The sequence below is a fragment of the Aquarana catesbeiana genome, linkage group LG02 (assembly GCF_042186555.1).
Source record: "Aquarana catesbeiana isolate 2022-GZ linkage group LG02, ASM4218655v1, whole genome shotgun sequence".
Classification (NCBI taxonomy): domain Eukaryota; kingdom Metazoa; phylum Chordata; class Amphibia; order Anura; family Ranidae; genus Aquarana; species Aquarana catesbeiana.
Window position 1 is genome coordinate 378,882,192 of NC_133325.1, and position 25,905 is coordinate 378,908,096.

At 42.4% G+C, this 25,905-nt stretch overlaps 1 protein-coding gene across 1 annotated transcript in view; it reads right to left on the reverse strand.

The window, feature by feature from the left end:
* Positions 1-25,905, reverse strand: part of NXN (nucleoredoxin) — a 223,449-nt gene that overhangs the window by 88,126 nt on the left and 109,418 nt on the right. The window contains exons 2-5 of the mRNA XM_073615136.1: positions 19,975-20,092; positions 17,892-18,025; positions 16,385-16,485; positions 3,982-4,088 (exon numbers count right to left, since the gene is read on the reverse strand). Of these exons, the coding sequence (XP_073471237.1) occupies positions 3,982-4,088; positions 16,385-16,485; positions 17,892-18,025; positions 19,975-20,092 (460 nt within the window). The remainder of the gene's footprint in view (positions 1-3,981; positions 4,089-16,384; positions 16,486-17,891; positions 18,026-19,974; positions 20,093-25,905) is intronic.

A 25,905-nucleotide genomic window follows, 5' to 3' on the forward strand; every position in this document is an offset into this window, starting at 1 on the left:
ATGTAAGTGTGTAAGGCTTTCAGCTGTGAAATCACATTTCTCCAGAGTGTTTCAGATTTAGTTGCCTTTATAAAAGATTAGATGCTGATCAGTGGTGGGAAAAATGGTAGACTTTGCGGGTATGATATACTAAAGCAGGGATATGGAAATAGCGGACCTCCAGCTGTTGCAGAACTACAAGTCCCATGAGGCATAGCAAGATTCTGACAGTCACAAGCATGACACCCAGAGGCAGAGGCGTGATGGGACTTGTAGTTTTGCAGCAGCTGGAGGTCCGCTAACTGCATATCCCTGTACTAAAGAGTTTTACAAATTTCATCAAACTAAATGCAGGTACCCAATAGGCATCAAACTGCCTCTTAAACACAGAGGCACAGAGCAGTAATTTGAGAATTTTGCAACCAGAGTGACTTGTATTCAGCTTGTTGTATCTGCCGGACCTACTAACCGCACTCGCTCCACCTCCCATCTGTGGCACTGTGACCTTACAATCTGAGGCTTCCCATATACGGATCCGTTTTTTGAACAGCAAGTGGGCCTATCGAAGAAAAACTGAACAGAGTCCCCCATGCACACAACTGGGGTAGACAGAAGAATCCTCCCTCACTGTGTTATTGTACAGGGGTTGGACAAAACACTACATGATTTTCAGGTGTGAAAGTGACAACATGTTTCGCGTTAAAAGCTGAAGTGCATCCGCTGTGTGATGAGATGCCTAGATAACAGGTGGAAAGCTGCACTTTCGTGATGCAGTCATGTCAGAGCTTACAGGGTTTCAAAGAGGCCAAATGGTTGGTGCCCGCTTTGCTGGTTCCTCTGTCACTGAAGTTGCCGGTTTATTTGCGGTGTCGCGAGGTCTAACCCCTGTATTCTAGCAGAAGGGTCTCCTCCACTGTCAGAATACACAGATCAGCACTGTAGCATGGATCGAACAAGCCTGTTCATGAGAAGTGAATCATTAGATCGACTTCTCACAAATGATAACAACTAGAGATATGCTGAACTGGATGAATTTCGATCTATGGCCAACTTTACCTTTTGTCTTCCTGACTGAACATGGAGTGCAAGAATTATCTGTCTGTCCACTTCGGAAGTGGAATAAAAGCAGGGGCACAAGATAGAAAGACCGCCATTAGAACGTGCCCCCCAGCTATCCCACATGCCTGCATTAGGTGGTCACAATTCTTGCCTTGCAGCCCTGGAATCCTTGGTTCCACTGGTTACAGACTGTAGCAACCAGTAGCGGAACTACCAGGGTCGCAGCAGTCGCACTTGCGACTGCGCCCGGCATTCTGCTACTGTAGGAGGGGCCCGAGACGGGAAGAAGGATAGCATGGACAGCTGAGTGAAGAGCCTACCCCAGGCACTCTTAATCTGTGAGGTGAGGAGGGGGGGAGGCGAGGGACACACACGGATCTTCTGGATCTTCTCCTGACAGCAGAGATTGTTATTCTCACTCGTTTGCAGGATGTGCCAATTCCCCAACACTGCAGTTCCACTCACTGAACTTTGCCTTATCTCTCTTTCTTTCTTCAACTAGTAATCACTCCCCTCCAGCCCTCAGCATGTTCTCTTCCTGTCACTTCACCTTCTTCTTTCATCCCATTTGATTCGCTCAACTTCTCCAGCAGTCTGCATCTCTCTCTACCTTGTCTGCACAATCATGCAGTAAGTTAGCAATTCTCCTGAAATGTTTTTCTGGTTACATTTATCCCTTCTCTTCTCCTATCTGCTTAACCCCCCATAAATCTGCTCTACACACATCCCTGCAGCAGCCCCCCCCCCTCAGCTCTGGACATTCCACACTCCCATATATCTGACACCCTGTCTATCCCAGTTTACTCCTCTAACTATACTGTCCCTATATTGTAGCCTTAGCATTTTCTCTGCACTCCTTCATGAACACATACTCTTACTACTTAGACCCCCACATATTCACTATTTTCTTATCGCTAATGTACCTTTTCCACGGGGCGGGCTCTGCCAGAACTCCACCTGCTCAGCGCCTGAGGAGCAGGCAGATGGCTGGTCCGTTTCCAATCCGCTTATGCAGAGCGGCCACAGACACACCTTTTTCTTCTCAATAGGCACTCGGATGTAAATGGACCGCCTGTCCGTTTAGACCGGACTGCCATGTAATCCCATCCACCAGACGAATGGAGAGCTGATCCACATCCGTCTGTTTTTAGCAGATTGGATTGGATGTAGGCAGATGTAAACAGGCACGTGTCTATTTACACCCGCCACTCCATAAGAGGAGAATAGAGGGTCCAGTCGGGTCTGCCTGAAAAATTGACAGCCTGACCCAATCAGTCCACTCATGTGAAAGGGGCCTAATAGTGGACTCACTCAGTGTGCTGCAGTTTGGGCGCAGTGTGATCGTATGAAAAGTTTACATGCGTTTTCACAAAGGTACATCAAATTCCTACATGCTGCATATTTGCTGTGCTTTCAGAAAACTTGCTGCCTATTACAATTAAATGGGAGCGCAGCTATAACTCCATCTAAAGCACACATACAATCCCGCTGCGGCCAAACTGCAGCACACCGATGTGAGCCCACTATAAGGCTTGTGGTTTTCTTGACACACGCAGAAACACACTGGCCTTTAGTAGACACACAGCAGTGCCATTAATTGTTAAATGGCACCCCAACACATCTGCTAACCCAGGCATTTTCACACGCACCAAACCACATGGAGCCACATGGTGTCTCTATCTGAAAAGTGAACTATCAGGGGTCTGTTTAGAGCCCTGATGTTTCACCAAATGGCTGTTAAACATGAAAAAAAAAGTCAATAAAAAAATTCTGTTTAAAAAATGTAAAAAAATAAGGGCTTGGGTCTCTGAAGAGCAATCCACATTCAGATTGCTCTTCATAGATCATTTGACAGGTAGTGAGGAGGTGTTGTATTGCCTCTGCACTGCCTGCTTTAACCCTTTCAATTCTGCACTAGCATGCCATAACCATGTGCATTGCACGCAGTTGTGGGGCGCTTGCAGAGCAGCACCATTCACTTGAATGGGTCAAGTTAAGCAGGGGGTACAATTCATACTGCATGTCACTGGGATCAGTGGGAAGTGCCCTGGGTCCGGAGGAAGGGGCCCCTGGACCGATGGAAGGGGGGGGGGGGCCCTTCATGGTTCTTGCACCAGGGCCTTGAAGGTTCTAGTTACGCCTCTGGTAGCAACTGTCGCAATCCTTAAAAAATACTGGTAGGTTAACTGGCTTTGACATACTGGCCATTGTATGCAAACAAATGAGTGAATATGTTAAACGGGATAGATGATAAACTCCTTCAGGGAAAGGCATGGATGTTACAATGTTCTTTATAAAGCACTGCACAATATGTTAATGTTTACTGCAACTAGTAAGTAAATAAACTTACTACACAGCCATTGTTAGATCAGAATTCAAATCTACAGAGCAGATGCTTTAAACCAGGAAATTACATCAGTAATGTTAAACATACATGCTCTAAATAAACATACACTATACACAGATTCTGATATTGCTGCTCTAGTATGAGTTCCAAAAGGTAATCGTGTTGCCACAGCCACAAAAAATACAGTGTGAGGAGTGTGGTAGGGAGGACAGTTTCGAACGTAGGGACTGATGTCTCTGTACTCTAATGCACTGCGTAATATATAACAGCTATATAAATAGTCAAAATATAAAATATAGAGAACTATAAAAATACCTATTCGTAAGGCAACAAAAACAGTAATGCTAATAGTTGATACATGGATTCCTAAAGCAATATTAATAGTAAAGATCATCTCTACTGTACAGATTTTGTAGTCCGCAAAAATGTAGCCTCAGTAACAATGTAATTTTACGATCTTGGCTACTAGTCATTATTTGTTGATGACTTTCCAAATATTACTGCAATTATACGCACAATCTAATTTCCAGCTTGAAATACATATGTGGCTATATGTGAGGTATTTTTGTTCCATAAACAGTAACAGAATAGCTCACCTTGTATTCCATATAATCGGTTTAACCGTGATCGACGTGCTTCGTCACTGTATGGAACTGCCAACCAGGGCATCTCACTGAAATACTGCTTAAATGAATCTTCTGACCTAAGTAATAAAAACAAAAAAATATTCCACAGTCACGTCACAGTTTTAGCAGTTATAATGCACACTAAGTAAGATGATATAACTTGTCTCCACTGACACCAAGAATTCTTTACTCAATATTGAACCAAGTAATAGACTGCTAAAAGAGCAATATTTTTACAGGACTAAGGATACAGGATAATAGCATTTTAGGAAAAGAAGGTGGTTGTCCAGATAACCCACAGGGTGGGTGGTCTGTGAGGAAAGCAGAGTAAGAACAAGGGCCAGCACTTTGTTGAAAACCCAAGAAGCAGAGGACAGACCAAAGGGAAGTACAATAACCTGCTAGTGCCTTGTGTCCACAACTGGAAGGATGAAGTCCATGAAAGCCCATGGATGGAGGAAAGCAATGACTGAGCCCATAGATTTCATTATGAAAAGTAATGAATAGAGATTTGAGTAGAATCTCTGAAACCATGGCCATGACTGCTAAGAGGGAAGTCATATCAGGGAGTTGAGGCCTACCAGGCCTAGCAGAGACACTGGAAGTTTAGATAACATGAAATGCGGCAGAGGTGGAGTTGAAACTTTAGCTGGTAGGCCCCTGATACTACATTATGGACCAACTCTGAAAGGTGTACAGATAGGAGACCCCGAGTTTATGTTAGGCATAAAATATACATTCGCTTGGCAAGAGAGAGTTGATGGAGGACTGAAGAATCAAATACATGAGATGCAGGATCCCTGGACATATCCTGGGAACAGAAGCCCAATGTTTGGCAGCTGAGCCTGGCAACCACGACAGCCTACAGGCCAGTGCCTGCTAAGGTTAAGAAATCCTTAGCACCAGGGTGTCTTACAAAAGGAACAATTAGAGAAATGGCTGAAGCTAAAGGAGAGCCCTTCCTTAATGAACACCTCCTCAAAAAGGCATTGTGTGCATACATTGGGGAACAATAAATTTAGGGACTTGAGAACCCAGGCTGGGAACTTCAGAGATAGCAGAAGCAGATTGCTCATGTCCTTAAACTTAGGAATTATGTCTGCAGACTAATCCTCTCCATGTACCAATTCATCCAGAAGGATAGGGTACACTCCAAATGCAGATTAATAAAAAAATAAGAAACAGACAAAGGAGAAGGCCACGAAGAAGTACAGTTTCATCATGGCAGAGATTTTTCCCACAATTCTGACATAGCTTCAGAAGTTTCTTCCCTTGGTAATGTAGAGGAGGGGGCCACTTCTGTGGAAGCTAAGCAGACATTTTAGGTAGGCCATTCATTATACCTTTTTTTTAAGAAGAGGTTTAAAAGAAAAAAAAATGTGCAGATTTCCCCCACACGCTCAATGTGGATGGGGGAATCACTCCTGCAGCGCTATTGTGTTCTGCCAGTGGGGATAATACAATCAGTGTTTCTGGCTATAGCCTGTGAGAGCAAGGAGAGACACTACAGACAAGCATAGCAATAGAGGTCTCAGGGAAGCATAAGGGGGGGGGGCAATATTACTACTCAAACATGTATTACCTTAATGCTGTGGACGGTTAGGAGTAAGCAGTAATTACACTTTAAGTAATGACAACGTTATTGTTGAATGAGCAGACTTAAAGCAGAAAAATATAAATCGTTCTGATCTATAGGGGGTATGCAGGTGTGAGAGATGAAATAAAAGATACAGGATAACCTTACTTAATTTAATCCATAAACTGCTATTTTAAAAGATAACATCAAGATCTCATCAATGCCATACGAGTCATCTTGGTGCATTAGGAGTTTTGGAATTTTTAAGAAAAATGTCTTGCAGAACTAAACTTACTGGTAAAATGTTCTTCAGTTCTAAATTTTAGATATGTTTACACACAGAAAATTTGTTTCCAAGGCGGACAACCATAATACCTTTTACTGTAATGCATTTAGCTATAACAAAAAAAATGGTTTTCTGGAAAAGTTATCAGTCGCCTGACAGTGTTTTCTTTCCAGGACTATTCAGCTGTTGCCAGCTAATATCATCTCACTAAGATTAGGTTTACTGTCCCCAGATATATGCAATAAATTGGCAGGTGTTCTGCGTTACTCTGTCTCTCATTTTCTTGCTGGTTTATGGAGCATATAACTTTCAGTTATACTGCAGACACAAAGACTACATTGGCATTCATTTACACCCTTGATTGTTCTGTTGATCGGTCCATCAAAAATTGATACAAGCAGTTTTTAAATCACACAAAACGTTTCATTTAGTTAACAGTTATACCTATATAAATCAGGCAATTGGAGAATTGTAAGGATAGCAGGGTTTGCAACTGCAGGGTGGCCAAGATGAGTAAAACTGACTTGGAGGTCCACCTACAACCCTTATGGGGCGTACACACGGTCGGACTTTTCGTCTACAAAAGTCCAACGGACGCTGACGGACTAAAGCTGGCTGGTAATCCGATCGTGTGTGGGCTTCTCCGGACTTTCAGCAGACTTTTTCAGCCTCAAATCCGACGGACTTTAGATTTGAAACATGCTTCAAATCTTTACGTCGTAACTACGACGGACCCCGAAATCCGCTGGTCTGTGTGCTAGTCCGACGGACAAAAACCCACGCTAGGGCAGCTATTGGCTACTGGCTATGAACTTCCTTATTTTAGTCCGGTGTACGTCATCACGTACGAATCCGTCGGACTTTTGTGTGGTCGTGTGTAGGCAAGTCAGTTCGTTAGAAAGTCTGCTGCAAGTCTGCCGAAAGTCCGCCGGAAGTCTGTCGGACAGGCTGTCGGACAGGCTGTCGGACTTTTGTAGACGAAAAGTCCGACCGTGTGTACGCCCCATTAGGCTTAATGTACACAGGATGTTTTTACAACCTCTCCTGAACGATTTAACTTGACAGATAGTAACCCACGTTTAAAACGTCCGCTTTGCTGCGTTTACATGCCGTGTTTGAAAAAAAAAATATATATATATATATATTTTTTTTTTTTTCAAAATAGCCAAAAATGCCTGTAAACGAAATGTGGCTAAACACGAGTTACCGTGTTTAGCGCTTGAAATGCCTCTAAACTCAGCGTCTGAACTCTTTTGCTTTCCAAAAAAGAAACAAGCCCCTTGCTCGCTCGGTTCCACTCTCCCGACACTCCTCTGCAGCTATTGAATCAGATTGCAACGTCTGATGGTTCGGTCATCCAATGGTCCGGGATTAGAACTACAGCTCTGTGCCGTTCTAGTCCAGTTGTGATAGCTCAGAACAAACACCAGGCAGGCTGTATGTAAGTTAAAACAGGAATCTATCTTTATTGACAAAATACAGGCTTTTATACACTCAAAGTGGAGGTGCAGACCTCCTGCTCATATTACTCTAACAATACAGCTGTAACCTAATTAACCTAATTAACATGAGCTAATTAACTAATCCCTTTAGACAGCCTAGATGACTCAGACTGGCCGCCTTGTAGTTCAGAAAATCCAATCAACATTATCATAATCAACACAGACTCTTCTTCACACAATAGCAGTTAATTAACACAAATAACAATGGGGATCTAATGACTCTTAGATCCCATAGTAGACTTATTTACAATACACATTTTAGCAGACAACAGACAGGAATTGGCATTTACATCAGCATCTCCTAACAGTATCTGTCCCAGCATTATGAATCAGCCACTATTCCAATATGGCAAATCCAGGGTCCCCAGAGTCTGTGTGTCCTGGGGGACCAGGACCCGAATCCACAGTAATACCACCTCAAGAGTCCCCATAGGCAAGTGGCTAGCATACAGTCCCCTCCAAAAGTCTCTCTCCCGGCTAGGTCTGTCACAGGCCTCCAAACTCAACTGCCTAAAAACAACATTAAACGAACCTGTGTACATGTACACATAAGATAATATTGGATGAGTTCAGGGGCAGCTGAAAAAAGCAGCCAACTGCCTCTGAATATCCGTTTAACTGCAGCAGTGTACATGAGGCCTTACAGTCTACTCTAGAAGCTTCCACAAAAGTATCACCAGTGCCTGGGATTTTGACAACAGTTGTTGGGGTCAAAATAAGCCTGTGTACTCTAAGGAATAGTATTTGAAGCTCATATGATGAAAACTGCTTAAATGAGCTAAAGGTTTTTTCCAGTTTTGGACATTTTTCTAGATTTAGCTACAAGAGTGATGAAAAATCCTGCACAAAACTTGCTGATATCTTAAAAAAGGGAGTTTTAAGGCCACTAGAGTGCTCAGAGCTGGCTATGCCTTTTCTGACAAGAGATAGCTCCAACTTCTGAAATATGTGCGTTTCAAAAGGCTGAACGCATTAAAAGAAAGCAACTCAGGTTTGAGTTGGAAAATATGATTAGTCAGCAATGGAAAGCAACAGAAAGGATTTTCACCATTACACATATTCAGGAAGAAAACTCTTGTAACTGAATATTTGAATACAATTTGATTACCAGACCCAAACAAGTATAAAAGCAGTATGGCTATACATATAAAAAAAAAGACTCACATAAAATAAAGACTACACCAAAGTGCATCAATAAACCTTCACGTTAAAAAGAATTAACACAGTCCTACCAAACAGCCAGAAACTGAGCCAGAGCATACAAGACTCATGATGTCACCCTCCCAGTTCTGCACTGCCAAACAAGGGAGGCCCTCATTGTGAAATGCAATTCCTTTGGGGTTTTTATTAATGTGAAAGTATAGTATAAAACATTCTTAAAGTGAAAAAATACAAGAGCCACATGCCTAAGTTCTGATGCTTTTCACTACACATATGGTTTGCTATATTTCTGGTCAACACCTAAACGTATACTCAGAGTGATTGAAAAATGCTTGGCAATGTAAAAGTTATTTGTAACACAGAATGCTTCGCTTTAGCACTTAAGAATGTTTGCAGCACACTGTCAAAGTGCTTTAGAAATATTAAATCCTTCTCAGCTAATGCATGGGAGCTGCAGAATATACAGGCTGTGTTAGCTATGTTATGGCACAATCACGATGGTGTGGTAAACGCGTGTAATTGGTGTGATACAGTGCCATTCATTATTAATGGCACTGCAATGCATAGTAGCACAACACCATGCCCTGTGGTGTGCTGCACTGCAAAAGTGATGCATGTCTGATTTATAGTGCAGTCTGGTATGTTGCCAGCTCATTCAAATCAATAGCCTGACTTTAAGCATTTGTTAACCCAAAAAAAAAAAAAAATGGCTCCTGTTCCCAACCACTTCAATACAGGGCACTTTCCCCTCTTTCTGCCCAGGACAAATTTTCAGCATTCAGTGCTGTCACACTTTGAATGACAATTGTGCAGTCATGCAACACTGTACTCAAACTAAATTTTTATCATTTTCTTCCCACAAAGAGCTTTCTTTTGGTGGTATTTGATCACCACTGGGGTTTTTATTTTTGCTAAACAAACCCCAAAAAGGTTTTTCTTTGTTTCTGTTATAAAAAGTTGTTTTCTCCTTCACCGACAGGCACTGATGAGGCTGCACTAATATGCAGAATTGATGGGCACTGATAGGCACTGACAGGCGGCACTGCTGATGAGGTACTGACAGTCATTATCAACGGGCACTGACAGGCATTATTGCGGCTTATCCTGCTGGACATCCAGTCAGGATAACTTAATCACTTTGCGCACGTCATTCTGTTATATGACGGGTGGGAAGAGGTTAAAGCATGAATAACAGCACAGTGCTTGTGCTGTGTATTTTGGCCCCCTGTATCACCTGAAATACTTGGCTGATCCTGCCAGTTTCTACCCTCCCCTCTGTACACTGACCACGATATATCGGGGCTGCTGAGCCCTGACACCGTGGTCAGAGTACGTGCCTCCATCATACGCTGCTATCTGCAGCTCTCCCTGTGTCTCCCTCTGTTCTCCTCCCCCTCCCCTACCTGCCTGTCAGTTCTCACTAGTGCCACTCTGCTCCTCTCCCTGTTGCTTCAAAAGGAAATGATCATTATATCAAAAAGCCGATTTCTAACTGTTTTAACAGTGTCTTCCAGCGATCACATGACTCCAGGCTCTCTGTACCTCTCCTCCCCCCTGGCTGACATTGGCAAGGGAATCTCGGCCCCGCCGGCTGGAGATATCACACAGGAAGAGCTGAGAGCCTGGAGTCATGTGATCACCGGAAGACACTGTTAAAACTGGTAGAAATCGCCTTTTTTAATAAAGCACAGGCACTAGGATACAGCATTTTAGGTGACAGAGGGGATGGTAACATGATCATTTAGTGGCTTAACAACCACTTTAACGCAGATCCTTAAAGGGGTTGTAAACCTTCAAGGTTTTTCACCTTAATGCACTCTATGCATTAAGGTGAAAAACCTTCTGTGGTGCAGCAGCCCCCCAGAGCCCCCCTTTTACTTACCTGAACCCGATCGTTCCAGCCACTGTCTCGGGTCCTCATTAGATAGATCGATAGAAGCAGGAGCCATTGGCTCCCACTGCTGTCAATAAAATCCAGTGATACGGGAGCCGGGGGCGGAGCCGAGTCCTGCTGTCTGACAATGGACGGAGCAGCAGGACTCAGGAGCGCGCCCACACGGGTGTCCCCATGGAATGCGGCTCTCTGTGGAGGCACTCGAGAAGAGGAGGAGCCAGGAGCGCTGCTGCAGGGCCCCAGAAGAGGAGGATCGGGGCCACTCTGTGCAAAACACTTGCACAGAGGAGGCAAGTAGGAGATGTTTGTTATTAAAAAGAAACAAAAAAAAACCTAACCTTTACAGCCCTTTTAAAGCCTTACAGCTAAATGAACATTTTCTGTGTCTAAAAAGTACTTGGTTAAGCTTGAACCCTGGCAGTGGAGAAATCATTATTATACTTCAGATTAATAGAAAATTGCTATTAAACACTAATATGTAGTCCTGGCAGAATAAGCATTTAAGGTTTATTTTGACATATAAAACTAAAGGTAGGGGTATTCGTATGAAACTATAATAATGATAGAACTATATATAGCTTCTACTAGAGAGAAATTTGTGGACTACCACACCTGAATTTATTTCCTTTAAATGCAGTTTGCATGACAGCCAGGCAAATAAGACAGAAGGGGTCAGCAGTAGCAGCCTACATGTGTCTCCCAAAATAGGTTTCCTTTTAGTCCAACATTAAACTCTCTTCCTTTTTTTCATATTGGATCTAGTGGGGAAGGATTGGAATTTTTACCAAGTTTAATTGCAGTCTCTGACACTAGTGGGAAAATATTCTCATGTTTTATTCCTGTAACACCAGGATAACAGGGGAAAGGTAATCACTTGGATAGGTGGGTGCATACAGCAATACCTCACAGTGGTTCTAATCATGTCCAAAAAATATTATTTGTGGCCAATTTCCCCTCTGAAGAGAATTCAGATCACTGTCCCTGACAGATCCGGGTCTCTTTCATACCCAAATATTAAAACAGGCTGAATTTGGACCTTAAAGTGTCATGCACACTAAAGTAGTTACAGCAGAGATAACTGACATTCTCACTGTTATTGTATGTAAGCCACGAAGAGAGGACATTGCTATGTGATAATAGTCCAATAGAATAGTTGCACGTATCACATGTTAACGCTGACCAGATGTGGTTTATTTTTGCGGTCACTTTTTTTTTTCTTTGAACTTGTATTGTCTCATGTTCTATAGACTGAGGTTTTCCGCACTCATTCTCCTGACCAGGGACGGACTGACCATTCGGGCCCTTGGGCGCTGCCCGAGGGTCTGGGGCTAGTAGGGGGCCCTGCAGGGAGCCAAGAGTGGGATCAGCACACTGCAGCCGTGGTCCGTTTTCAAAGTATGCAGCAGCGGAAGAGTAAGTGGAGGTGGCTGGGAGAATCAGATCTTACAGTTTTACAGTTTATGAGCTGATGCTCCATGGATTTATATACTGTACTGGCTCCAAAGCTCATACAGTGGCTGACATACTATAGATCTATTCTCCCAGTCTCATGAAGGTTGAGCTGCTCAAACATGCCTTTTCTGTTTTCTAACCTTGCTTACCTGCTAACTCCTTCAAACCCAGCAATATACTGCAGCTTTTATTTTATGTTGGTACTTCTGCACTCTGCCACAATGTGCTTCATTATTTCCCTGCTAACTGCTGCAAATGCTGTTAAATACAAAAGAGCATGTACTTATTGCTTGCATCTCTGTATCTACAGTATATGACAGAATACACTAAAATGCCAAGTGACATCTATTTGTATAATTCCTGGTTGCAATTCTCATTCATAGCAAAGGTGTTCACATAATGATTTCTTTATATAACTGGACATTAATGCTTTGTATAAGATATATGCCAAATCAGTCTTCAGTGAATAAACTTTATGACATCTTCAGTTTGAGTAGTTATTAAAATCGTTTGAATACAATTCCCTCTTCTATTATCCATGCAGTAATTATCCATGATATGCATTGGTAACTTTGGTTACGGCAACCACACAAATTGTGAGTTGGTGCTCAAAGTCAATATTGGAACACTACTTACTGTATTATTGTTTTTGTATATGTATCCTCCTGTAGGGGGTCCTGGCACACAAGGAGGAACAGACAGCAATGGAATCAGTGCAGCAGACAAGTGAGGGCCAATTACAGTACGGTGCCCAGTGCAGCTCTCGACAGCAGCAAAAAGCATGCTTCTCACCCGCTCTCTCCCACGGCTTACAGCTGCTGCAGGGGAAGAGACATACTCAGGGCATTGTTCCTGTAACTGTCCCCCCCGCCCCACTGATCCCCCTCCCTGTCCTACCCACATCTGATTCCCCGTGTGCCCTGGTTCCCCTCCCTCAGCACTGCAGGCTTCCCTCTCCCACTGGCTGGGGATGTTTAGGATGGAAAGCAGTGAAAGGGGGCAGTAGGTCATTTAACGGCCTTTTCTTTTCTGAATGGACATAGTGAGTGATCTGTACTGATCACTCTCTGTCTTCATTCATAATTGAGCATAAAAAACATTTACCATGCTTCAGTTTATGAATGAACAGAGGCCTCTGTTTCCTGATCATTCATATTCAGTGCATCTGAGGCTACAGAGAAATAAATTGAAGAATCTGTTGTCAACTCCTTTCCTTGTCTCAAAGGTGAGATGCCAGGGATCTGTTTAGACCCCTGATATCTCATTAATGCCGCCCACCCCCAACAGCATTGTAAAAAAAAATTGTAAAGAATATTAAAACATTTTTTTTTAATTCATAAAAAATAATTCAAAACATTTAAGCCAAAAATGGAACTTCCGCTTATCCGGTTCCACCCCCCCCCCCTCTGATGTCACATTTGGCACCTTTCAGGGGGAGCAAATACCTGTCTAATATACTGGTATTTGCTCCTACTTCCAGTGATAGATCGCCACAGAATTTGCACCGATCTACACCAGGTTCGGCCCCTCCTCCCTCCCCCCCGCTGTCTTCTGAGAGACACACAGGCCCCAGGAGACAGCAGGGACCAATCAGGATGCTCAGCGCGACTCGTGCATATGCAGTAGAGAACCAGGCTGTGAAGCCGCAAGGCTTCACTTCCTGATACTCTTACTGAAGATGGTGGTGCCTCCACCCAGGAGCTGAGGGATGGGTCGGCTTCGGGTGGGGACATTGCGGGCACCCTGGACAGGTAAGCATCATTAATTTTAAAAGTCAGCAGCTGCAGTATTTGTAGCTGCTGACTTTTAATTTTTTTTTCGGCGGAACTCCGCTTTAAGGACTCATTCACGTGGGTTCTCTGAACCATACAGAGTGAATTAGCAATTTGTTTGTGTGGCTGGAGCCATCTGTTGTTCTGAGGATGCAGCATCTGTATGGACACAGCCACAGGTCCTAATTTGGTAAGTGTGTGCGTGAGTGGCCTCAAATACACATGGTCAGTGTTTGGAGGCCACACACCTGTATCCACACCCCAGTCAAATTATGACCTGTGGCTGTGTTCATACAGTTGCTGCATCCCCATAGTGTAATATAGGCTTCCCGCACACGGCAATAGCCACATTAAAAAGAACAAAAAAACACAGATTCATACTGTACAGGCCACAGCACCTATGTAAATGAGCCCCAAATACCTCATTTACACACATAACTTTATTAACTTAAGGCTCCATGCACACAAGCATTTTTTTAAAACGCCTAGAAGTTAAATGGTCTTATCCTATGTGTCCATGCACACTACTTTAGGCTATTAGCATTTTTTGAGCTTCAGTGTCTAGGAGCAGAGAAAAATTGTTTTTGTAGAGTTTCTTGGAGCGTTTTTCCAGCAGAAACGCTCCTAAACGCTCTGTTTTTTTAGCTAACATGCTAACGCTCCTAAATGCTACTAAAAAGCTACTACAAAATGCTATTACCAGCGTTTTTTATCCAGCATTTTTTCCTTAAAAAAAAAAAAAAAAAAAAAAAAAAAAAGCTAGTGTGCATGGAGCCTTATACAGTTTTATCTTTTAGATTTAGTAATACTTTTGTAAGGTATGTTATGTTTGTGTCTGCTAATAATGATTTTATTGTATTTTTTGTGAAAATATCTTTTTTCCGAGCTGGGAAGGGGCTATCAGGTAGGCTGTACAGGGCCCTCCGTGATTTATAACAGCTGCCCTGGGACACCCTGAGAGGCTCCTCATACCTTTGTACTTTTATTCGGTCGCCAGCTTTAAGTCCCTGTCTCTCTGGATACTCGGCCTCCTTAGCCCCACCCCTTCTTTCTCAGCCTATCACGAATCACCCAGTTTTGGTCCCTCGGATGACCTGCCTGTGCAGTGCATGCCGGGAGAGGCCAATATGGCAGTGCCCATAGACTGACTATGAGGAGAGGCGGCTGAGTATCTGGGGTCGGATGGAGCACCAGAGCCCAGTCTTAGCAGGACTCCGAGCTCAGTGACTGGAGCCTACCAGCTGCCTTCATGATGAAGACACACACTGAGAAGATGGAGGGCTGCAAATCCCTGGCCCAGAGCTGGAGGATGAAGGACCGGGGACACCACTTGGGGGAGGAGGGGATACTTGGGGGGGGGGGTGAGAGAAATCAAGGGTAGGGGAGACCAGGGATACCTGGTGGAGGAGGGGGCTGTGCAATATGTAGGTGGGGCTTTGTGTGGGTGTGGTTTGAGTGTGGGCAGGAACACAGGGGCCCCCATGATCTATTGCCTGGGGGCCCCATGATTTGTAGTCCGCCCCTGTTCCTGACAATTTGAAGCAGTCATTTTATGTTATATCTGTTATGACTGATAAGTGATGCATATTTGTGCAGCTTTCTTATGATATACGGCTGGTGGAAGCCCTCTCTGACTTGACAACACATGGGTATTCTTTCTATACGTGTTTTGTAAAAGTTTAAAACTTTTCAATAAATTCTATTCAATAAAAAATATTTGGAAAAAATAAAAGTAGTAAAAGACTTTAAACAAGCAGTAAAGGGACTTTTAAATCAAGTCCTTCAAAGGTTAAATGCAAATTTTTGCCTAGGGTTCCCAGAAAAGCCCCCTTTATATACCTTATCCCTTGCTCCTGCAGGTTCCTCCTTCCATGCGACTGGTCCCCTGAAGCCTCTTCTCTTTGGCACTCCGTCCGGCAGTCACAGTTTTGTGACCAACAGTTCTGCATTGTATATAAGAACACCGAGGACTTGCCCACAACTTGGAGTGTCGAAGAGATGAGGTGAACGCCAGGTGCTGGAGAAGTGAGGGAATAGGTAAGTAAAAGTCCTTTTTTTTCCCTGGTACCTTAGACAAAATTAAGCATTCGGAGCCCCACTGCAAAGGTAGTTTTTTTTATTCAGCCTTAAAGCTTACAACACAGGCATTGTGTTGTTTTTTTATTTTACTTAAACAACCAGCAGAAATAAAACGATAGTGTCTTTATTGTGATCTCTGACAATATTTTCATTTTAAAATTACTAGAATAACTGGAGAGTGTGTTGTTAATATGTAAATCGTGTCAATAGTCTGGTGAACTTTAAAGGGGTTGTAAAGTCAGGTTTTTTTTTTTTTCATCTTAATGCATTCTATGCATTCTGATTGGCTGAGACACAGCAGCGGCACCATTAGCTCCCACTGCTGTCAAACTCAGTAAGCCAGGAGAGAGAGGGGGAGGGGCCGGGCACCAGCTCCGTGTCTGAATGGATACACGGAGCTGCAGCTCAGCTCAGGTGCCCCCATAGCAAGCTGCTTGCTGTGGGGGCACTCAACAAGAGGGAGGGGCCAGGAGTTCCAGCCAGGGACCCTATAAGAGGAGGATCTGGGCTGCTCTGTGCAAAACCAACTGCACAGAGCAGGTAAGTATAATGTGTTTGTTATTTTAATAGAAAGCAAAAAAAAAAAAAAAAGAGACTTTACAATCACTTTAAGTACAGTTCTCAGTGTATACCTTCAGGAGCCACACCTACCTGTCAGCACTAACAAGGACTATTTCAAATTTTTGACCCAACTCTTTTATTTTCCGATATGTTTCCACTAATACTCTGGTCAGACTTCGACAAGGAGGACACTGTAATATAGAAAGGGTACACTTAGAAAGTTCTTATAGTATGCACACTACACAAACTAAAAATCTTCAAAGCAATAATTATACATACAAGACTTAAGCAGCAGCAAGGGAAGCCTATAAAGTTTATGAAACACTTTAGGTCAGTTAAGAGGGATAGCTTTGTGTGGCCCATTTGCCAGTTTGGATAAAACTGAAATATTACATTTACAGTATTTAAGCACAGTAATTATATATGGTATTCATATGGCTTTATCATTTGAGGTTTTCTCCCTTGCTAACATCAATTTAGAGAGCATGCAAAAGATAAATGCACCAGAAAAACGTTATTGTTGCTTACTTTCATATTGTACTGTTAATTACAAAGTCCAACTTTAGGTTAGACTGCTCCGTATTCTGTGCCAGATACATTAAACAAACTATTTTTGTACTAACCAGCCAGGAAAGACCCAAAATGTATGTATTCTCTTTGCTATTTCATAAAGGCAATTATTTAATTACCAATGCATTTCTGTATAAAAGTCATTACTAAGCATTACATCTGAGAGTTCTTTTGTGATCTTAAAAGCATCTGTTATTAAGTGTTTAAAACAATCCTTCATGAATACCACTGGAAACTTATTAGCGTGGCAATCATCATATTAGCATGGACATGCTGATATCAGTCCATTGTGTAGTAAAAGGTGGCCCAGGATAAACCTCTAACCTGATATGAACTCAAAAAATGTTAGACACCCAAAACAATCTGCATAAAGTACTTGCCATCTGTTCCCTTCAGCACTGGCATATGGCGACTCTCTTTAAGTATAACTGTTTGGCAGTGGGTACTGTGGCATTTGTGAATATAGAGTATGAAGTACTAGATAATGTCAGGGTTTAGACTTAACTTTTTACATTTGCATGTTTTATAAAAGAAATAAACAATGAATCATCCTGTAATACGGCCTTTCACACTGATGTGTTTTTACCCAAGTAAACTACAGGAAAATGGTTTCCCTTGAAATCCTATGAGACTCTTCATACCACTGCACTGCGGATGCGGTGCTGTTTGAAAAGTCCTGCTTGCAGCATCTTGGATGCAGTTTTTCAAAATCACGCCAAAAAATCTCTACACGGAAATTAATAGAAAATGCACCAATGTGACAAAAACACACCTGTGTTGTGTTTTTTATGTGCTTTTTGAGTCACATGTCCAAGTTACACAGGTAAAGGGAATAGGCACCCAGAATACACATTAAAAATGCATCAAAAACGTGGCAAAAATATGTGTTTTTGATGCATTTTATCATCAGAGCAGTGTGAAAGCAGACTAAAGAGTTGTATTCAAAATCTGCAAAAGATACAACACAAAAGAAGAGGTTAATAAGCCAATGTTTTTAAGTATTTGTTCCATATCTTCAGACACTCACCCAATGTGCAGAGAAATAAACACCAACATAAGACCCTTCCAGCGTACTACTGTCCTGACTCTGGCCATTGTTTCTGAGCAAAGGTCCAGCAATAACTTCACTGAAAGGCTTTGGCCCCCAAGGGAATTCCAGACCTGGGAAGATTGATAATCAGAAATTAATTAAAATGTATCTGTACTTTTTCCGTGTCAGTCAAGCAGTATACATTTTCTCAAAGCCACAGAGCTTTAAGACCAAATAAAGAGTGCATAATTCTTGATGGCATTCCAGATAAAATTAAACTTAAATGGAGATCTTCTGAAAGACAATAAAATAGTCAAAATGTGTGTGCTATTTTAATACACAAAACAGGATTGCAGCTTCTGAACTGAGGACTGAGGGTCCACATAGAGCTCTCCATGAACTATGCTGCATATAGGGGAATGCCATATTTATGTGCTAGGCCCCGTTCAGAGGGGCGTTCTGATCAGGTCCGCCTATCCGTTTTTCGGGCGGACCTGATCGGAACGTTCATTCATCTCTAAAGTCAGACAGGTGTGAACGGACTTGTGTCTGTTTACACCTGCCTATATCCGTGTCGGATCCCGCTAAGAAAAACAGGAAAAGACTCCATAATAGCTCGGCTGAGCTGCATTTTACCACCCTCCAACTTCCCCCTTAAGCTGCAGCAACAGCAGACGGAAGGTAAAAGTTATACAGGTTATACATACCATTGGCAAAACATTGAGTACACCCCTAAGTGAAAATGTCCAAATTGGGCCCAGTTAGCCATTTTCCCTCCCCGATGTCATGTGACTCTTTAGTGTTACAAGGTCTCAGGTGTGAATGGGGAGCAGGTGTGTTAAATTTGGTGTTATCGCGCTCACTCTCTCATACTGTTTACTGGAAGTTCAACATGGCCCCTCATGGCAAAGAACTCTCTGAGGATCTGAAAAAAAGAATTGTTACTCTACATAAAGATGGCCTAGGCTATAAGAAGACTCTGAAACTGAGCTGCAGCACGGTGGCCAAGATCATACAGCGGTTTAACAGGACAGGTTCCACTCAGAACTGGCCTCGTCATGGTCGACCAAAGAAGTTGAGTGCACGTGCTCAGCGTCATATCTAGAGGTTGTCTTTGGGACTTAGACGTATAAGTGCTGCCAGCATTGCTGCATAGGTTGAAGGGGTGGGGGGGGTCAGCCTGTCAGTGCTCAGACCATATGCCATACAATGCATCAAATTGGTCTGCATGGGTGTCATCCCAGAAGGAAGCGTCTTTTAAAGCTGATGCACAAGAAAGCCCGCAGTTTGCTGACGACAAGCAGACTAAGGACATGGATTACTGGAGCCATGTCCTGTGGTCTGTTGAGACCAAGATAAACTTTTTTGGTTCAGATGGTGTCAAGTGTGTGGGGTGGCAACTAGGTGAGAAGTACAAAGACAAGTGTGCCTTGCCTACAGTCAAGCATGATGGTGGGAGTGTCATGGTCTGGGACTGCATGAGTGCTGCTGGCACTGGGGAGCTACAGTTCATTGAGGGAACCATGAATGCCAACATGTACTGTGACATACTGAAGCAGAGCATGATCCCCTCCCTTCGAAGACTGCGCCGCAGGGCAACATAACGGCCCCAAACACACCCGCAAGACGACCACTGCCTTGCTAAAGAACCTGAGGGCAAAGGTGATGGACTGGCCAAGCACGTCTCCAGACCTAAACCCAATTGAGCATCTGTGGGGCATCCTCAAATGGAAGGTGGAGGAGCGCAAGGTCTCTAACATCCACCAGCTCTGGGATGTCGTCATGAACGAGTGGAAGAGGACTCCAGTGGCAACCTGTGAAGCTCTGGTTAACTCCATGCCCAAGAGGGTTAAGGCAGTGCTGGAAAATAATGGTGGCCACACAAAATATTGACACTGGGCCGAATTTGGACATTTTCACTTAGGGGTGTACTCACTTTGGTTGCCAGCGGTTTAAACATTAATGGCTGTGTGTTGAGTTATTTTGAGGGGACACCATTTTGAGGGGAGAGCAACACTTCTAGCATTTAGCATTTTCCAAGTACAGCAGTTAATATGGGTCATTAAATGCGTTTACTGACCTTCTGGGTCATCTCTTATCAACAAGAGGCCATTCCTGCACACAATCTTCCCTGTGCATGCTTCAATAAAGATCAGTGAGGGAATGTTGGAAATTCTGAACTTGTTCCACAGTTTTAGCTGGAAAAGGAAAAGATAAGAAGCTTTAAATATATATATACACATTATATTATAATATTATAATTATTATATATATTTTATACACAGAGGATTTGAACAAAACCTAAAAAGTAAGCATTAAAAACAGTTTGCAAGGCTGTTACCAATTCCTTAAAGTATTTTTAGCAAACAAACCAATCACCTTCGCCAACATATATTGCCTGTATGAAAAACAGGTCCCATTTCTTCGTGTGGTTTGTGATATCTTGTTGCATTTAAATTGGGCATTCTTACCTTGGTCAGGGATCTAAATTTGCCCCTTAATCCTCTCCTTAACCTGTCATCTGGCACATCATCTGTGCCTAAAAGGGCACATCATCAAATTAAACAACATTTGAGTAGCCTGACTCTGCATCATACCTTGCGAACGCTACATCCTACTGTCATGGGCTTCACCTTTAACTCTTCACCAAACTGATTCCCCTAGGATTGACTATTTTTTTTCTTTCTCAACCAAATCTGGGGTGAACTAGACTTACATCAAGAAGATAGGTCAGTTAGGGGTCAGACATTAATGGAGGGTGGAATGGGGACAGATGGGGGAAGGGTTATGGCAGGTGTCAAGAAATTTCCCATGTTGCAAACAGCCATTGGAAACTGTAGTGCCATTTGTACTACTAAAAATTATATCAATAACACCAGACCAAAATGTAATAATGCATTAAAGTGTTTGTTCACCAATGCCAGAAGTCTGCCAAGCAAAATAGGTGAGTTGGAAGCTCTGGTGCATGAGGTGAACTATGATGTAATCGGTATTGCTGAAACTTGGCTTCAATCCTCACATGACTGGGCTATTAATATTCCTGGCTATGCACTCTTTCGGAGAGACAGGGTAAAAAGGAAAGGTGGCAGGGTCTGTCTCTATGTGAGAAGTGATCTCAAAGCAAGTGTGAAAGAGGACCTGAGTGATGGAGAGTGTGATGAGTCTGAAGCATTATGGGTGGAACTGCATATAGATGATCGTAGTTCAAAGTTAATCATTGGAGTTTGTTATAGACCACCCAATGTTAACGAGGAGGTGGAGACTCGGCTCCTTGCACAGATGGAAAGGGCTGCAAGGGCTGGGACGGTGATAATAATGGGGGATTTTAACTACCCAGAAATTGACTGGAGTAATGGCACTGCTGGGACAGTTAAAGGGCAAAAATGTATAAACCTAGTACAGGACAATTTTAATGTCCAGTTTATTGAGGCCCCAACTAGGAATGAAGCTCTGTTGGACCTGGTAATCTCAAACTGCAGAGCTTATTACTAACCTTCAGATAAAGGAACACCTGGGTAGCAGTGATCATAACATGATTTCATTTGATGTTAGCTGTAAACAAGAAATACATAAGGGAAAGATAAAAACACTTAACTTCAAGAGAGCAAATTTTCCAAGGATGAGGGCTGCTCTCAAGGACTTAGACTGGGAGGGAATATTGGCAGCGATAAACACAGAACAGAAATGGGAATTCTTCAAAAAGACTGTTCGGGACCTCACTGCAAAGTATATTCCCATGGGCAATAAGTTTAAAAGGCTAAAAATAAAACCTATGTGGCTCACGGTCAAAGTTAGAAAAGCTACAAACAATAAGAAAAGAGCTTTTAAAAAATATAAAAATGAAGGAACACTAGTGTTGTTTAAATGCTACAAAGAATTTAACAGAATATGTAAAAAGGAAATCAAGGGTGCAAAAATTCAAAATGAACGACAGATCGCAAAAAATAGTAGGACAAACCCCAAAAAATTCTTCAAATATATTAATAGTAAAAAGGTCAGGTCTGAGCATGTAGGCCCTTTACAAAATAATCTAGAGTGGGTGACTGGGGACAAGGAGAAGGCTAATTTATTAAATACTTTCTTCAGCTCTGTGTATACAAAAGAGCATGGGGAAGCTCATGTCCATAAGGGGGGTGGTATTGACACAGCCCCCAATGATCCACAATGGCTCAAAAGGGATATGGTCCAGAAATATTTAGACAGAATAAAGGTGGATAAAGCACCTGGACCTGATGGCATCCACCCACGGATCCTAAAAGAATTGAGCTCTGTAATTTCAAAGCCATTGTATCTAATTTTTAGGGACTCGTTAATGACGGGAATAGTACCACTGGATTGGCGCAGGGCGAACGTGGTGCCTATATTTAAAAAGGGATCAAAGTCTTTACCAAGTAACTATAGACCTGTTAGTTTAACTTCTATAGTCTGGAAGATACTGGAGAGTTTAATAAAAGACCACATAGACGAGTTCTTGCTGGACAAAAACATTTTAAGCAACAGACAGCATGGGTTCATGAAAGACAGAAGTTGTCAGACAAACCTGATTTCTTTTTATGAAGAGGTAAGTAAAACCTTGGACAGAGGCGTGGCTGTGGACGTGGTATACTTGGATTTTGCAAAAGCGTTCGATACAGTTCCGCACTCACGGCTCATGTGTAAGTTAAAGTCTACAGGCTTGGAAATATCAGTTTGTAAATGGATAGAAAACTGGTTAAAAGACAGAATTCAGAGAGTAGTGGTTAATGATTCTTACTCTGAATGGTCTAAGGTTATCAGTGGTGTACCCCAAGGTTCAGTGCTGGGACCCTTACTCTTTAATATCTTTATAAATGATATTGGGTCTGGGATCAAAAGTAACATTTCTATCTTTGCAGATGACACCAAGCTATGCAGTGGAATAATGTCCTTACAGGATGTCTCCAATTTACAAGCTGACCTCAATGCCCTGTCTAATTGGGCGTCTATGTGGCAGATGAGGTTTAATGTTGAGAAATGTAATGTTATGCACTTGGGGGCTAAGAATATGCATGCATCATACATGCTAGGGGGAGTACAACTGGGGGAATCCGTAGTGGAGAAGGATCTGGGGGTTTTGGTAGATCATAAGCTCAATAATAGCATGCAATGCCAAGCTGCGGTTTCCAAAGCAAGCAAAGTCCTTTCTTGTATTAAGAGAGGTATGGACTCCAGAGAGAGAGATATCATTTTGCCCTTGTTCAAATCATTAGTAAGACCTCATCTGGAATATGCAGTTCAGTTTTGGGCACCAGTTCTCAAAAAGGATATCGGGGAACTGGAGAAAGTGCAGAGAAGGGCAACCAAACTGATAAGAGGCATGGAGGAGCTCAGCTATGAGGAAAGATTAGAGGAACTGAATTTGTTCACTCTTGAGAAGAGGAGAATAAGGGGGGATATGATCAACATGTTCAAATATATAAGGGGTCCATATAGTGAACTTGGTGTTGAGTTGTTCACTTTATGGTCAACACAGAGGACAAGGGGGCACTCTTTACGACTGGAGGAAAAGAGATTTCATCTCCAAATACGGAAAGGTTTCTTCACAGTAAGAGCTGTGAAAATGTGGAATAGACTCCCTCCAGAGGTGGTTCTGGCCAGCTCAGTAGATTGCTTTAAGAAAGGCCTGGATACTTTCCTAAATGTACATAATATAACTGGGTACTGACATTTATAGGTAAAGTTGATCCAGGGAAAATCCGATTGCCTCTTGGGGGATCAGGAAGGAATTTTTTCCCCTGCTGTAGCAAATTGGAGCATGCTCTGCTGGGGTTTTTTTGCCTTCCTCTGGATCAACTGTGGGTATAGTATTGGGTATATTAGATTGTACGATTTTTTTTTTTTTTTTTTATGGTTGAACTGGATGGACTTGTGTCTTTTTTCAACCTGACTAACTATGTAACTATGTAACATCTATCCCTATCTCCAAACTGTGACCATTGAACCTATCTGACCACCAACCCATCACAATCACACTGACTTCACTCCCAGCCAAGGAAAATGAAAATGTGGAGATTTGATCCATCTTTGCTGGCTAACCCAAGGAGCATACACAGCATGCACACCCTATGACTAAGCCCCAGTGGGCGGTACAAAATGCATCAGGGTGTGTGGTTTGTTGGAGACAAGGAGACAAACTTGCTGGTTTTATTTTGCACACAATGGAACCTCAGGCACTGCCCCAATAAATCAATCAATACACCGAGAAGTAGGATATCTGGGCATTATAACTAGGAGTCAGACATGAAGCTATATGAAGGCTGGAAGAGAGATATAAATCTTTTATATTAAAAGTAGTACTAAAAGCTGAGACTTTTTTTTTCATGGATATGATCATTTTAAATATAATGCACAATACTGGTAAACTTTTACTTTAAATGTAATTGTAATGCCTTATATTACCTCCAGTCTATCAGCCTCCACCTTCTCTGGGTTAAGATGCTGATTTTCCCTGCACAGAGTCTTTAAAGTATTTTTTTTTTTTTTAACCAGTTCCGGACCAGCCGACGTAGTTATACTGTGGCAGGTGGGCCCAGCTGGGCGAAGCGTCGTAGCTACGATGATCAGATTTGCTTCAGAACATATCAGTCTCCAGGTCCAGGCCAATGATTTCTGGCCTGGACCTGGTGATCGGTCCTGGCAAATGAAACATTACATGAAATAGGTTCTAACGGCTGGGTGTTTTTTATCTTTATTAAAAAAACACTGCACTATCTCTCCCCCAAACACTTACCTGAGCCTGTCAGAAATCCAGCGCTGTGCCGGTACATTACAAATCCACACAGGAATTCATGTAATGTCATGTTTAGTGGAATTAAAGCCCGATGCTGGAACTCACAAAGCCACACCCTGGGTAGACACCAGGACACTGGGTTCGAAAGGGGGTGTGAATCCTGGGACAAGGAACGGACATATCCTATAGGCTTTCCACTGAGCTTCTTAATCCCACTTATATTTGTTTTAACACCCCCCCCCCCCCCCCCCATCTAGAGCACTTTTCAGGTGACCATACACATTCTGATATTTGAAAGCAATGCAACTGATTCATGCTTTACTTGTATGTTGAGGGAAGAGCTCTTACAAAACATAAAAATAAATTTAACTACAAGCATTGGAAAATGCCCTTTTAAAAAGGAGAGGCATTGCTAACAGACAAATCAGATTTTTCTTTAGGATTCATATAATCATGTAAAACTGGCAATGTTGCATAGAAAATGCACTCAATGGAATAAATTAACACAAGAGCGCCGACTGAGACACACATTTTCGAAGTTGCAGTATCATCATCAAATCTGCTGCTCTCCTGAGCCTCCTTTTTTGCACTACAATGGTATAGGCAGCCCCACTAACTAATAGGAGACTGAAAGGAGAAAAGACTAGCTAAATCTTTTTCTGGAAAAATTAAGATATACAAAGTTTTCTGCTGTTTTATAGGATGTACTATGACTTTCACTTGTTTATCTTTTCATCATATGCTGTTCGAATAAACTAGGTTTATAATATGTTTATATTAATGTGCCCAAACTAACAAAATTATAAACTGAAATCTAAAATGAATGCATGTTATCAGCATGCAGATCTGGATAATTTTAAATAGTAGCATAGATATCCAACTTTCTTCCAGTGCAGATGTTAATGTCATACAAGCCAGTGCCAAGGGTAGTGAGCTAAGTATATCCCAGGTGGAAAAGAAGCAGCTGCTGGCTAGTCAGGGGTGACCTCTATAAAAGTGTTGATTACTATTTGGCATGCTTATTAATCTAAAGTTCATAAAAGGTTAATGTATTTTCAGTAGAAATCTTGGGAAAATAAAATAATTACAGTCGCAAACACCAAAGTCCTGCTTCACAAGTACAGGCTATTTAGCGCATGTACTCTACACAAATCGCCTAACTGCTGTTTCTAGTCTGTCTGGACTCAAGCTGACAATAGTATAAAAATGTGCGAGTTGGAAAGAACATCTATTATCTATTATCTTATATTCAAAACACAAGAG